The following is a 17,087-nucleotide window of genomic DNA, read 5'->3' on the forward strand; positions in this document are numbered from 1 at the left end:
ATAATTATGACATAAATTACATATAATTATGCCACATTACGAAAAATTTATTAAGAATTTAATTAATTACCTCAATTAAGTAAATTTTTCGAAGAATAATTAAAATAATTATAATTCAAGAAATTATATATTTTACTAATGTTTTAGAGAATTCGTCAAAGACACACTTTTTCCGTTAGCAAATTTTTTATCATATCAATTTAGACAATTTGCTAATTGACTAAATTAAGAAACTAAAAATAGTGATTAATGAAAAACTGCATCTTTTACAAACGTTTCAGACAACTCTTACAAAGAAACACTTTTTTCACTTAGTAAATTTTTCTATTCTGATTAATGTAGACAATTTACTAATTGACTAAATTAGAGGGTTATCGAAAACGCTCATTACATTTGTGTTTGCTTAAAATAGAAAAAAAAAACCCCAGAGTTGAATTTTGCATGCAAAATTCCTTCTTTCAAAACTCCTTCCGTTATATAATATATCAATCAACTTGTAAAAGTGCAAATAAATCAATTCATCAATCAACAAATTGCCTGTAATGACAGTCACATCATTGTCAAATATATAAACATAAATTTCGAAATAAACTGCCCAACACAGCAGCGCTGCAAAATTTTGGTTGTCTGTGCGCTAAACTACTAAGAAACCATAAATTTGCGAAACCAAGCAGAGCTTTGAGAGCGCAGATACATTAAATTGAAAAAAAACACTGTGAAAAAATAGCGCACCGCCATTAAAAGTGTTGTAGGAGCAAAATGCCTAGAATTGATAGCCAGTTCAACCGGAGTCGGTGTAGCAACGTCTAATGCATTGACTGCGAATATAAATCACAGCGCAGCATTACTTTGGGGCACATTACGCACTTTGACAGCGCGCGCATGCGCAAAGCGCGTTCGCATTTGCATTGGTGCACATTTGGGCAAAGGTATTTATGCATACAACCATACATACATACACTTGTATATAAACATATGTTTATACATATAAAGCTAGGTGCGTGCATGCCTTTGTCGCACATTTATTACTGACAGGAAATCGTCTGACCTAATTTTCTGCAAATCTGCGCTGTTTATTTTTGCGAAAATTTTAATTTACCGACTTGTAGTTAGCTTTAGTAAACTTGTGATTACGCAAGCGCGTACGGCATTTGAAAATTTTAGTGGCCCGCGCTCCTAGTTGATGAAGTTTAATTTTATCGCTTTGCCATTCGCACACATTAATTGCCGTCAGGCACTCAGCGCCTTCAATTAATGAGAAATGCCAAGTAGCTGCTTTGCATTTTTCACGATTTTTTTTCTGAAAATTCATTGCTTTTTGCTTTAATTTATACTTCCTACGCACTCGTGTTCCGCGCCAAGCGGACGTGTGAGAAGCAAAATATTTCGCACCAATTTTATTGCGGATTTCGCAATGCGCATCAGCAACTGTCTTGTGTCGTATTATTGAAATATTTAGTGTTTTTACCGTTACACACGTTATTTGTATTTCTTTCGGCAATATATTTGTAGTTTGATGTATTAGAAGTTTAAATACAGTGTGAGTTTTTTTGGGTGGAAATTTTAAGGTTAGAATTTTAAGTAAATATTTTGATAGTAGAGTGCTTGAAGACATTGAGGGGTCGTAACTGAAAGAATAAACCGAAAAATTGATCATTAAAAAATTTCAATTTATTAACAATATGCCTGGTTCACACTATGTCTGTAGAAAATAACCCTTTCATTCTCAGAATTCCATTTCAAATTAATAATATTATGTCGGGTTTACACTATTGCTGGTCAATATTTTTTTGTTTTTCCTAGACCTAATTCAAAAGTTACCAAATATTTTCTCGTTCAAATATTTCCCCAAAACTGTATATAATTGCTTCTCCTCAAACCTCACCCTGTACAAAATTTAGTTCATTTTTATATGCACTTAAGTACTCATACCCAAAACAAGTGTTGTAGTACAACTTTTCCAAATGCCAAATCAACTTTGACGTAATCGCGGCGTAGACAGCCAACATGCCACCAATTTCAGTTGTAACTGCCGTCTGTCGGCGTCGGTGGCGCACTGGCATAAAAACGAGATAGTAAATACATTATGCAATTTATTATGTGTTTATGATTCTATGGAGATCACTTTGGTGACAGACTGACACAGTTTGAAATTAATGAAATTGCATCATAATCATTGATTGCCACGAATAGGTGGCCTCATGCTAACTTGCAATACTAGGGATGCAATTAAATATTTTTTATGGGTGAGAGAGGTGTAATTATGGTTTCTAGTGTGATTATGGGAAATTAGTGCCAATGAATCAACGTACATTTTGGATCTTAGAAATATTTGATTGGATTGAATGGTTAAAATTTCGTGTGTCAATCGGCAGTGCACTTTCGAAAAAATCTGAGCTAATTGAGCAAAGAGTTTTGACACTACAGCGAATTGAATATCCAGGAAATAACAATATTAATTATTATGTGAGGCGATCGATTTTATGAAATTTATCGAGTATTGGATATAATTCATATATATTTTTATTTGAGTGAAGTTAAGTTTACATTTTCATATAGTTTTAAGTAGTTTAAGCTTTTAATTGAGACAATTAAGGTTTGAAGTGAGTTAACTTTAAATTTATTATATTAAATCTACATTAGTTTTAACAAAATTTTTATTGTAGATTTTTTAATTGAGTCAATTAAAATTAAATTTACTCAATTAGAATTTTAATTGAGTGAATGCTTTTTTGATGGTATTCGATTTGCATATTTTTTATCAAAATTTTTCATATAGCTTTTTTAATTGAGTCAATTTAGTTTTTAATTTAGTGAATGATATGTTGAAAGCATTAAATTTACATTTGTTTTATCAAAAATTTTCTCTTTTACCTTTTTTAATTGAGTCAATAAAAGTTTAATTGAGTCAACAGATTCTTATTAGATTTCTAAACAAATTTTCAGAAAGAAGTCTAACGATCTACCTAGGTCATTCTGCAATGAAATAGTATTTATTCTAAATAAAAAATAATAAGAAAATTGGAGTTGTGTTACAAATTGAGTGCAATTAGTGTGTTAGTTGTTATAATTGGTCAATTACTCAATTAGATATATGACTGATATATCACAAAAAATTATTGTACTAATAGCTTGGCAGAGTAAGCATAAATCTCATTAATTATAAATTAAATTATTAATTATTTCGCTAACATTTTGATAAGAAAATAAATTAAGACAAATCTAAAATCTTTATTGAGTGATGAAATGAAAAATTGAAAGACTTTTCCAGTGAAAATCAAGTCAGAAATAAAATTTTTAAAGTCTGTCAATAATTATAACATAAATAATATTCTACCATATTAAGAAAAATTTATTAAAAAATTCATTTAATTAACTCAATTAAGTAAAATTTTTGAAGAATCACTTATAATTCAATAAACAACAAAAAATTATATATTTTACTAACGTTTTAAATAACTCGTCAAAGAGTCAATTTTTCAATTAGTAATCTTTTCTATTCTTATTAATGTAGGCAATTGGCTAATTGACTAAATTAGAGACTAAAAATGAAATTAATGAAAAACTGCAAATTTTCCGAACGTTTCAGATAACTCTTACTCACTTTTTTCATTGAGCAATTTCTGCTATTCTCATTAATATACACAATTTGCTAATGGACTAAATTAAGAGATTAACAAAAAACTGAAAATTTTATAAACGTCTCAGATAGCACCTCCAAAGGGTCACTTTTTCACTTAGTAAACTTCTCTAATCTTATTAAAATAGACAATTTGCTAATTGACTAAATTAAGAGACTACAAATAGAGATTAACAAAAAATTGCACATTTTACAAAAAGTTCAGATAAATACTCACTTTTCTCATTAAGTAAACCTTTTCAATACATATTAATATAGACAATTTGTTAATTGACTAAATTAAGGATTGAATTTTACATGCAAAATTCCTTCTCTCAAATCTGCGTCCGTTATATTGAACAGGAGAAACATTTTTCTTAATATTTTATCAGTTGAATAGTGTTTTTATTAACCAAGAGTGTCCAAAAAAATCATCCTAGCTCATCGCAAATTTATAAATTATCAAACGCGTACAAAACAATGAAATTTTCTTTAGCACTTCTAATTTTTCAACTCATATTAATTAATAATATCAACCCTTCAAACTATTACTTCCGCTATTGAACAGACTCACATCCTTTATTTCTTCTATCAGCATTGTTAAAATCTAACAAATATTTATTTAAAAAAAATATATATTTCTTAGATAATAAATTAAGATTTTATGCATATAATATTTGAAATAAATAAACGCCACGTCCACTTTGATCAACGCCCACAAAAGTGCCACTCAACACCCAATCAAGCACACTTCAAACACGCCACTACCGGCACTTGGCAGTCAAGCAACACAAACACATAAATAAACACACACAAATGCACACCCTTTCGCGTCATAATTGCCATAATTTTGAATGCAAAAAAGTTTTCATGGCATTTAAATTCAATTTTCCCCGCAAAATGCCAAGATGATAAATCTCTCAGTGTGGGTGGTGCGTGTAGACCAACAGCACTTGCGGCCGTAAAAGATGCAAGTCAGCAGAAAAAAAATATGAAAAACTGCAAAAATTGTTTAACAAAAGGTGTGTTGTATATTTCGTGTATTTACATTGTTTACGAGCTGTTACAACGGTTGGCTGGCTGTCTACCTGCTTGACTACGTGGCTACCCAGTCCCAGTGCATATGGCGGTGTTTGTGTTATCAATGAATCAGCTGAGAGCTGTCAATATATTTATTTGCGGGCAAAATGCAATGGGCTGTGTCTGTGTGTGTGTATGTCAGCGCAGCAGTGCGGTAGCGCAATATTGTAACGGTCGCAGTAAATGATATTAATCACAACAATAAAAGTGTTTACCGGCACCAGCAGCGTTTATGGCCATCCGCTGGCAGCTGAGCTGCAGAGTGAGGCTTGCAGGTGTCATTACAGACTTTTTACTGTGAGCTGTGTGTATAAACAATTTTTATTTATTTTTTATTTTTTTGAATTTTGCTTTTCTTCACGCTCTTTCATCTTGGCGCAAGCCGCCAGCTTTGGCTTGGGTGCAATACAAATCCACGCGCCTACAAAAAAGCGTTTACATGCACGCCCACACCTTTATTTTTTTTGCTTTATCTCTATTTTTATGCTACACACTGTTGTTGTTAATGTTATAATTTTTTTTTTGGTTCACCCACTCCCCTTGTACCGGCGATTTTTTCACCTGCAATGTTTGTTTATTGCCTGGCGAGTTAATTAAGCCATTAAGCATGCGATAAGCGTCGGTCCGTCGGGTTGTATGTGTGTCTGTATGTGTGCGTTGGCACGTGAAAATCCACCACAAAACCATACGCAAGCCTGCCAATAAAAAAATAGATATAGAAATACTAACAGCCCAGCGGAAAAGCTGTGCGGCTATACTTAATAGCAGCAGGTTCGTTGCTTAAGTCTTTCGTTTGCGATTAATAATATTCGCTATATTAATTTCAATTAAAGCGTAATCAACTTTTTTGGTTTTTATGATGAGTTGTATTTATTAATTAGCTGCGTTTTTTGTTGTTATTTTTCAACTAAGTCGGTTTCTAATAAATTGGCCGTTGATAGAGATCATAAAATCATTTGACTGAAAATCATAAATTAATTAAAGCTGTGATTTCGGCAAAAATGTAGAGGTTTTATATAATATATAGAATATTAAAATTATAAATTTTTTTTAAATCAAAGTCAAATACAGGCCGCGTATTCGCTATTTTAAGTAGTTTTCGGGTATTTATAAAAACTCTTGTTCTTCTATGAAATGATTTCCTTGAGGGGACATATCCATTTGCAACTCAGAAAAAACGTGATTTGTGATTTTTGAAGGCATTTTATTTCATTAATAACTAACAAAATGCTCATTTACAATGAACAATGACAATGAATGAAACATGACTCCTTCATTTCACTCCGAAGTCCAATCGATAGTGATCCGAATTGATTGCGCACAATGAACCCGCTTCATTGCGTGGAAAAATGCAACAGTCGACCTGCAAACTTATGGCGTCTGTATTTTAGGATACGCATGGAATAATTTTTAGTGAATACCTTGAAAAAGGGAAGACCATCAACAGCGTTTACTACATAGCGACCGAAATCGCTGAAAAACGACCGCATTTAAAGAAAAAATAAAGTGTTGTTTCACTCAGAACATTCCATCGCGTCTCAAGTCAGTGAAAACGACGGCGAAAATCGATGTATTGGGCTTTGAATTGCTTCCGCATTCACCGCATTATATATGTAGATCTAGTCCCCGGCGAATATTTCCTGTTCTTAGCTCTCCAAACAATGATCGCTAAGAAGGAATTTTCGTCGAATGAAGAGGTGATCGCGGAAGCTGAAGCCTTTTTTGAAATAAAACAAATCGTACTACAAAAATGGTATCGAAAAGTTGTAGAGTGATGTAGGGAACTATATTGAATAAAAAAAATGATTGTTAAAAAAAAGATCTTATACTATGGTAAGCCGGATATTATTACTATTAGGGTGTTTTGTACATATTATGATTCAAATAGAATTGTCATGCTTCAGAGTTGTGAAAAATATGGGTACTTTAAACGAATCTATTAATATTTATTACTTTTAACGAGCACCAAGGTAGAAATTATAGTAACTACTAACATACATTTGTACATTAATGATTTTTTACGCGTTTTAATACCTATTGAGAGAAGCCTCGCTTATACTATATATAATATACCGTAGATGGTTTACGGAGTTTAAGCAAAATAAAATATTTAAAATTAGTTAGTTGTTAAATAAATATTTTTATCTATAGTTTTTTATTATTTTCGAAAAAAAAAAATAAATGATTAAATTTCCACAATTTTGTTCTAAAAAGCTTATATTTCTGAACAATCATAATTTATCTGTGTCATAAATCTGTTTGCTCACTTCTCTATGTTAATTTGTTGTATTGTTCCGGTATATTTTTGCCCTAAATATGAAGTTCAGGCAGTATTCGCTTGTAAATTTTTTGGCTTAAAAATGGCTTTCAAACAAGTCCAAATATTTTTTAGATTACTTCACTCTCCAAACTACCATAATACTCTATCCATGTTGGCCTCTCTACTATGCCCACTACACTTTCGCAGCGGTTACATAGGATCAAAATTCGCTCCATAGTTACCATAAGGTTAAATTTCAGAGCGATTTTCTGACATTTAAAAGCCTTTCCTGAAGAATATTTCAACTGTGCGGATGAAGCTTATTTATTGACTTTAGTTCTTTGGTAATATCCAATTACAAATAATATATTCCAAGTCTAATGAGCAAATACTAGACCACAATTGATCAACTGAGTTTGTCAACTATCAACATCAAGCAATAGACTAATTTAGTATGTGAAAGTCATAGTAAAGTTGACGGCAAAATTCAAACATGAGAATAATATGAGCTCTTGGAAAATATTGCTTATGGTAATCGATAGCGTGACAGTCAAAGTGAAAATGTTTGCTGTAATTCTAAAATTTCTAATAAAATAAATAGCTTTCATATAACTAACAACGACTAAATAGTGATCTGAAAGTCAAGCGTGATTACTAAAGCCAATTAAAATGAAATAACTTTTCCAGATTTAGCATAACTTGCATAACTGCTTTTATTTACTTTGTTGCATTAAAAAAGTAACATAATAACACAAAATAAATATAAAAAATAAAGCTCACGTGCGTTTTAATTTATGAATATAAATATTTATGCAACTAGCTGACAGCTAAATCCACTTATGCTGTACATATAACCCCCCTTCCAACCCAACACTGCGGCTAACCAACCACAGCTTCAACGGTCAATTAGTGCGCAGTTTAACGGCGACACATTAGAAACTGTCGCTATTATTAAATTATGTCAAATATTCATAAAAAAACACAATTATTGATTTTCTATTCATTGCCAACCACCTGCCAAATGGTCATGATTAAAAATAATAATAACAATAAAAGCAAGCAAGTAGATTGCAGTGGCGATTTTCATGGCGCACGACAAAGCGGTCCACCTACCATTAAACTAGCAGAATAAATCACAGACTTTATGTAGTGTAGATGCAGATATATATATATATATACTTGTAGGTATATATACGTAGGTTAAAGCGTGTTGTTCTCATAGTGTAAAGCAAATGCAAATTTTGTATCATGCAGCCGCTCGGCGCTGTGCCACAAACGGCGGTGCACTGTGCTTGGACATTAACTGCATAATTTGCGCCAGCACTCTCAGCATAATCCGTTAATGCAGTGTAATAAGCGGTGCAAAGGCGCAAGTAATAAGCGAACAGATACAATTTCGCTTAAGAAATGTAAACAAATTGTGAATGGCAGGCAATTAGATGTATGTACTATACATACTTATAAACTTATGAACGAGGGTAGTTCGATATGTAAGAAGCTGAGTTTTTTTTAAGTTTTTTATATAATAAGTATGTTAACTCAGGATACTTCTCATTTCTATACGCAAATCTTTTGGGAATAAGGCTCCGCAATAAATTTAGGAAGAGTATATTCTCGAAGGGTGTGAAATTTTATCGACTTTATAGATTCAATCTGAATTATTCAAATTTGCTAAGTAAAAAATATCAGCTGTAACTCGTTTAGTGAAAATTTGTTTCCATTTTCTGAGAAAAACTACCCCAGCGATTTCAACGAACATAAAGCTAACTGACTTAAAAAAATTAAAATGCGTTCCGAATTTTGTGGAAATATTTAGTCAAATGGAACATTTTTCTATCAAGCACTTGATTCCTTAAATGATTTTTTCATTCGATGCCATTATGTATGGAACTCGATTTCTTTAGCATAGCCATCACGGGGACGCTTGTTGACATAGACCATAGACTTGACGTAGCCTACAGGAAATGGTCTAGTCTAACAGGGTCAAATTGCACGACCGAGGCGGTCAATTAACTGGTTCATTTCGTGAAATGTCAAGTTCACCAAACTTGGTTTTCAATAAATCGATTGTGGCATTCGTTATGTGGCTTCTGGTGCCATTTTGTTGGAACCACATATTGTTCAAGTCCATATCATCCACTTCGGGCCAAAAATATTCGTTTACCATTAAGCGGCAGCGATTCCCATTCACAATAACGTGCTGGTCTTGATCATCACGGAAGAAGTACGGCCCAGTGACGCCGCCGGCCCGTAAGCCGCACCAAAGCGTCATTTTTTCAAGAAGCAATGTTGACTCGTGGAGTACGTATGAATTGATGCCTGACCAATAACGAATATTTTGCTTATCATCGCTTAATATGATTTTTCGATGAAAATTCAGAAGTTTGCAGGTTGTTGCTCGGCCTAATTCACGAACATCCGACGATTCTGGTGGTCAAATGGCTTTAGTTTTTGCTTCAATTTGTTCTTGTAAGGATGTAGGCCAAGATCTTTTGGCAAAATTCGCCACAACGACGTCACTTCTTTATCTCGCTGGCACGGGAGCGTTTTTCACTGTGCCTGTGGAATAAAATTTTTTACACTAGACGCTCCACTGTTGATCTGAGAGGACGATTATGACGACCATAAATTGGACGTAGTGCACTTAAAGTTGAGGCCACTGACTACGAATTTCAGTAGTTAATTTTAATAATTTCAACTTGTTGATAGATCGCATATCTTTCCATGATGAAATGGCAAACTTACTGAAGAGAAATGTCAAAAGAGCAGGAAAAAATGTGGTGTCGTTTGCCTTCCACATTGGTCTACTTTTGTAGAGTTCCTATTAAAAACCCAATTATATACTGTAGTGATCCGATATAGACGGTTCCAACAAATGAGCAGCTTCTTAGGACGGAATGGACATATGAAAAATTTCAGATCGATATCTCGAAAACTAAGAAACTAGTTCGAGCATATGCAGACGAACAAATGGACATAGCTAAATATGTTTAGGTATGAAAATACATCTTTTTTCCCGAGTGGTTACCAGAAATGACCGAGCTTAAAATATTTTTTTTCAAGAATTTCTTTGCTAACAGCGAATGTTTGTAACAAAAAAAATTCTAAAAACATATTTGATTTTTTATATGACAAAAAATTGTTGAAAAAATGTTGTTTTTTACGCAAGAAAACCCATGTAACCCCTCGAAATTTCAATTTAATAGTAATAGTATTGTTAATTGAGCTCACTTATTGACTTAATTAAGAAAATAACTGGCTAATTATTAAATTAATTGCAGATAATTTCCCCTAGCTACTGTTTCAAACTGTCAAATATGAAGTTCAAGGAATACCTTAAGCATTCTTTTAATACTCCAGTCGAGACCTTTGTCAGCAATAGATCTTTTAAGGCACCAAAAATTAAAATATATGGAAGAATCTGATTAAAAGAGAAGGATAATCGAGATCTTCTTTTAAAATTAGTAGTAATTTGATATTAATCAAGTCTTTTTTATTTTCCAAAACAGTTTTTTAGCAACAAATAATATTCTTTATTCAGAATAACTTAAACTTTAGCCAAATTTTCGAAGTTATTTGCCTGCAGTGATTTACTAATATTCAGTAAATTAAGTTAGAAATAAAATAAAAACTTAAAAGAACTCAATTAAGGACAGTTAGTACCGTTGAAAGTATTTTATCGCCATGCACCGCAAATTCGTTAACTCCGCAAACCACCCTCGCATATACATACATATATACATATGTATAGTAAGCTCAATGATATCCACGAATTACTGGTCAAAAGTTTGACGCTTGGCAGCTTAGTCAATCAAAGTCTTAATTGAGTTTAATTTGCATGCAATTGTAGTAGAAATTGAAGTTGCTACGATATATTTACAAATCAACGAATATGTACTTTTGTGGATTACCGTTAAAGCACCGTAATTTCACAGTAGCTCCGCTGTTTCACAGCTATAATCGCTTGGCGTTATTTTATAGCGTGTTCATTTATCACAAGCTCAACGCTTGTCTCGTTCAAATGCCACATCGTTGTTGTAGTCCATTATCCATGCGATAAGCTGGCAACGCCTGGCGCAAGTGTTATAAGGCGTCGACGCCAACAAAATAATGCACCGCAATCACCCGCCATAATTATGGCAAATTAACGACAAAGACAAATCGTAAGCGCTGTCGTCGCACTCAGCACATTGTCGGCACGCCTGTCAAGGCGGACAAGCCAACGTCTGTCCAAATGCTGCAATCGGTTTTCTTTTGTCGAATTTTATTCGTTTGTCGGCTGTTTCATTGGTTTTGTTTTGTGGCAGCTAAAAGTGGCAAAAAAAACGCTGCTGAAAGGTGACAAATCAGCTACCAAATATAGCGAGTAGAGAGTAGAGCAGCAAAACGAAGCATTTTGTCGAGAATTATAGTCTTCGCAAAGTGTGTAATTTCGTACATAATGGCAACACTAATTGGCTGTCTTTTCAACGTTGGTGCATAAATATATTTTGAAGTACGTATATATGTATTGTGTTCGTGTAGTGACTGTATGAATCGGTTGGGACATAGTATGCGCCAAATTTCATTCACCATTGTAAACACCTTTGAATTCTCAACTATCTTATACAATAAATGTTTCAAATATTCTACTATACGTACAATTATGAGCAGAGCAAAAATGTTTTCCAATTAGGAGAAGATTATACCTAACAGAAGTTTATTTCAATCTTTTTTATTATCTGTTACTAAGTACTGTTAATTCAATACCTAAGAGACGATAAACTTCGTACGAAACAATTTAATTTTTTTATAAAAAACAAGTACGAAGGAGAAGGATTGAAGGTTCCCTAAGGATGAACTAACCTAGCATTAACTCCGCTTATTACTTATCTTTCACTTAGGAAGAGTTAACGTTCTTTAAAAACTCAAAGTTAAATCAGAATTTCGAAAAAGCGAGATACGAGTATATTAAAGATAAATAATCCCCTACAATCTTTACTCCATTAGTACTTGTTACTGACCTGACAGCCCTATGAAACTTGCTCCTTTAACCTCTTGAAAGATGTTACCATAATAATCAAAAGCCATAAAAATCGAAATAAATTTCGGGATCCCGAACTTTTTTTACGTAAACCAATGATATACATATATATAATTTCACATAACAATTTATACAAAGCATTACAATTACAGATATAACAGTATTTGGGATAAAATTTCGGGATCCCGAAAATATATGTGAAATGTGTGCACCACACAAATAAGTTTTTAAATCGTAAATAGCCAAAATGAGCGCGAAATTAATTTGGATTAAATTTCGGGATCCCGAAATCATATATGGAATTAATAGCACTCGGGATCACGGTTTTATACGAGAAATTAATTGCATTACTAAAATAAGTTTTAAATCGTAAGTAATCAAAATAAGCGCGACATTAATTTGGATTAAATTTCGGGATCCCGAAAATATGTATATGTGAAATTTACTGCACTACATAATTAATATTTTCAACGATATGGTACAAAAAAGAACACGAAATTAATTTGGCTTATAATTCGGGATCCCGAAATCAGTTGCAAAATTTATTGCAGCGCCACAATACATTTTTTTTAAATCGTAAGCAATCAAAATGACCAGAAAATTTAATAAATCAATTTATTCGTCTGAGATTTCTTAACTCAATAACGCAAAATTATTGATTATTAAAGAAAAATCCGTATTTATGATATTTTTAGCAGCTCTAATTAAATCACTTAAGAAATTCCATACAATCAACTTCACTTTGCTTGCGGTTGTCAACAGATAATACTTGACATTAATTTATGTCATTGAAAAAACGCATTGACAATGACAAAACTCAGCAACACGACAACAACAAATCGCAGACAACACGTGATTAGAACCAAATGTCTTGATCCAATGCACAGCTATTTGGCGACGCTTGCACCGATTATTTATTCGAGCGAGTTTTACACGCCTCGACTTGCGCATATTCTTGCACGTATTTTTATGGCATTTTAGTATGAGTGCAATTATACTCTATTTTTTTAATTAAATTGACAGAAAAACTTGTTTGGTCTTAAAGCAACGCAGCGCCATAGGACAGTTTTGCGTTCCAAAGTGGAATGTTGTTTGCTTTTCCTAAAGTGGAAGGCATTTCTTGTGGTATACTTATGGCATGCACTGTATTTGTGTAATTATGAAAGGTCTTTTTATTACTTTGGTGTTTGTTTATATAACATATGTAGCGCTTACACTTTTCCTTGCTACTTGGAAGAGCTTTTTTTCTTATTTGAAAGAGGTTTCCCGCAAACTCTAATCGCCTACAAATGGCGCACAGATTGTTCTAAAAAACTTTTTCTTGGGCCAAATAAACTCTTTTGTTTGGTAATGATTATTGGAGAGAGATACCTCTAAAAATGTTGTAGTCAAATCACACCTTACTACAATAGGAAACGATTTGTTAAGACTTCTGCCTTAATGGAAATTCGATTTAAGTTCTTTTACATCATAATTAACTCATACTTCCTTTGTGAAAATAACTATTTCCTTGATATCTCATCTTTGGATACAAGTTAACAAAATCTATTAACCCAATTGAATGTACCTCCTATCTAACCGTACTTTTCTTCTCTTCTTCTTCCAGAGATGACGTTTACACCATCACCAATACGCCGCCTAGTAGCTACTTCGGCGCTGCTTTTGCTCTTCAGCTACGCCAATGCCGAAGGTTATCATTATGGACCACCGACGGCACCATCAGCACCAGCACGTCCTCCCAGTAATTCCGGTCATTACTTTGGACCCATACCAACTATAGCGCCACTACCACCGATACCAGCTCTGCCAGCACTACCCACCGGTCGGCCACGTGTACAGCATTTCCTGCCAGGTCCGCCACCCACACGCACGCAAACGCAGACAATCGTCCAAGTGCATCCCGGATCATCTGCGGCACCACGTCCAGCGCCCCCTCAACAGCTACCCCCGACCGGACCATACAATTCGTTCGGTGGTAACTTTGGTGAGCGCTTACCAGCACAACAACCACAAGGTGGTGGCTATCATTATGGACCTCCTACCGCACCAGCGCCCTCGGCACCATCAGGCCCTGGCGGCTTTCCTCAGGGTCCATTGCAACCACAACCTGTACGTGTGCCATTCGGTCAACAACCGATTTTCAAAATTGGCAACGATCTTGGTCCCGACGGTGATTTCTACGTGGTCAATGGACGTCAGTTGAAGCAATACGCCGTAGTGGAATTTGTCGACAACGATATCTCACAGGACACCAAACCGTTCCTCACACAATCGTTCGTGAATAATTACCGCGCACTCGTGGGCGCTTCTGGCACCGGCGCTATTGCACCATTACCCTCGGCCATGCAATTGGATTCGGCGGCAAATGCGATTTTACGTGAGCAACAACGACTTGCCTTCAGAGGCGCCACCGCACGTGGTGACACGATCGCTTTAGGTTCGGGCGGCATCGGTTACGTGCGTCTGCCCGACGGCAGCATAACTTTAGGTTCGGGCTCGCTAAACTTCGTAACTGGCCAACAACACTTGTCCGAGCTGCGGAATGCGCGTACACGCTCCGAGTCACAACGCGATCCACTACATTTCGGTCATGGCCCATTGGAGGACCCATCTATTCAAGTGAACGGAGTGCTTAATAATGGCTTCTTTTGAGACGTGTTGCCTTAAGTACATATTTCTTTCATGTCACTGATTAGCTTCTTTCTAAGAAATTTTAAATTTATTTTTTATGATTTTTGTTTAAATGCTGATTTTGTTCTCTTTTGTAAAATATTGCTGCCAACTTTAGTTTTAAGTTATTGAAGAGGAATAAGCAAGCTAAAATAACTGTATATATGTAAATTTGCATAAATATTTTGTATTTGCAATGCATATTCGAATTAGTTGACCTACGAAGCTTATGTACACACCAATGTATATATACATACTACTTGCCTATATTAAAATAAAGAAATAATATTTAATAAATTTTCAAGAGTTTTCGATTTGATTATAAAAAAAGGATATAAGAGTAACGCCTAAACTGATGTTCACTTGTCGCTTCTCTCCATCAAAGTCAGATTTAGATATTTCTTAATAATAGATATATTAGATTATAAGAAGTTTCTCATCCCAACGTTTGAATAGGAGCATTAGTGTTTTTGGCAAAGCTCTCCTTATAATATTTTTTTGTTCCTAAACTCTCTCAAGAATTCACATCTCCGAAAAAGCAGTATGGAATTATTGTAGTTATTATAATTACTCGGCGTTCAATAAATATTTGAAAATGAAGAAATATATTATATATGTACTGCCCACACTCCTCCCTTGTGCCATCCCTCTGGCTACCGCACAAGTACAAGAAATATGGAAGTCAATAAATACGAGACACAATGAAATTTCCAAAAGGGTTGACCGCCTGTCATAAGGGCGAGATGGAATGACTTAAGTACATGCAGAATGGTCAAGATTATATGCAAAAGCCGTTTAAGAAAACCCGCTTGCTTTTTACTAACGCGGTATTGAAAGAATTGCCGGACGGCTGTTGGCCTCTTGACAGGTCACAACCTACTAGCATGACATACAAGCCGGATGGACATAAGTAATGACGATGTATGCAGAAAGTGCAGGGAAGTAAGCATAAGAGAGACGCCGGAAAACATACTATGCCTGTGTCCAGCAGTAACTAGAACACGTCTTAAGTATCAAGGGGCTTCCGAGTTGAAGAGACTAGACGAAGTGTTAAAGTTAGATACCAAGTCGCTCTTAAAGTTCTCAAAAAGCGTTGACGGCCCATATTATTACTAAGGACCATATGTATTACTAAAAACCAGCCAGCTAGTATAACCTAACCTAGAGTAGTAACTCACGTAAAAGTAGTAAGCCAAGAACGTTTATATTACTGAAGAGCGAAAGATTTAAGTTTAGGATATATTGGAACATGCAAATTTATATCAACATTCGTCGTTCGCATTGATCATATTTCATACCTCATATTTTATATATTTTTTCCATAATTTTTCAAAGGAAAGTAGAAGCTATAACCAGGGAGTATCTCAAATATAAAAAGTTAATAAATTTTGGATTTCTTAAACAACCAGAAAGCCAAATTTTCTGTATGGTATGAAGCCAAAAACATCATTTTAAGTAACACCCTTTATGATCGATTTCGAGGTTCCTCCTTTTTTAAGGAAAAACATAAAAAGTCTAACGAATGATATTACAACACGATCTCGGTGGCCAATTGAACTATCCAAAACTGTCCTGAAATTCTCTGCTCACGAAGTGTTCTCTCAATAAAATACTCTAAGACGTTCCATATGTCAGGCCGAGGTTCATAAACATGATTCAGGCATTTGCCATGATGAAGTGGCAAACAATACTTAACAAAAATAATATGACAGCTTGACACGACTCACGCGTAAGAAATTATTGAAACAATAACCTCCACTTGAGATCTTGGGGACGTATTGAACTAATTTTGACACAATTGCACATTTTTATCAGTGAGTTTGGTTTATATAGCTTTAATGATTTGTGTGATATGTATCCACACCAAAATCTATAGGGTGCAAATGGACACGTGTTTCGTCGTTCTGATTATTTAATATGTTAAGTTATTGTATATAACTTTATATCTACCTCGATCAATTTTAGATGTTACCCACAATCGTTTGGTGTACAAAGCTATTATACTCTGGCACAAGAAGCTGCGAGATTATATACCTATGTATTTAAGTACATAAAAACTATCGCATCAAATAATGAGATTCCGAATTATTTTGTTAAAATGTTTACCGCCATAAAACGAATGATTATGAAATTTACACAGAAATTGACTAAAATATAAAACGGTAAGAAATGTTAATTTCTAGCAACAATACCCTTCCCAAATGAAAAACTTTTCCATAAGAGTACTTAATTTTGACCTTTGTTTTAATGGCAGCTAAATATATGCTGTAGTAGTCATATATCGGCGTTTCCGAGAGAGAAAAAGCTTTTTGCGGAATTTCAGATCGTTATCGTAAAAACTGAAGGACTAGTTCGCGATATACAGACAGACAGACAGTCATGTCAAAACGACTCAACTCGTAGCGCCGATCATTTATATACATATTTTATAGGAT

At 34.2% G+C, this 17,087-nt stretch overlaps 1 protein-coding gene across 3 annotated transcripts in view; it reads left to right on the plus strand.

Moving 5' to 3' along the window:
• Nucleotides 1-14,949, plus strand: part of LOC105233654 (single-stranded DNA-binding protein 4) — a 46,300-nt gene extending 31,351 nt beyond the window's left edge. For all 3 annotated transcript variants that reach the window (XM_011215786.4, XM_019992970.3, XM_011215787.4), the window contains exon 3: nucleotides 13,591-14,949. In XM_011215786.4, coding sequence (XP_011214088.2) covers nucleotides 13,591-14,634 — 1,044 coding nt within the window. In that variant the 3' untranslated portion in view covers nucleotides 14,635-14,949. The remainder of the gene's footprint in view (nucleotides 1-13,590) is intronic.
• The last annotated feature ends 2,138 nt before the right edge of the window (nucleotides 14,950-17,087 follow it).

This window comes from Bactrocera dorsalis, chromosome 1 (assembly GCF_023373825.1).
Source record: "Bactrocera dorsalis isolate Fly_Bdor chromosome 1, ASM2337382v1, whole genome shotgun sequence".
NCBI lineage: Eukaryota > Metazoa > Arthropoda > Insecta > Diptera > Tephritidae > Bactrocera > Bactrocera dorsalis.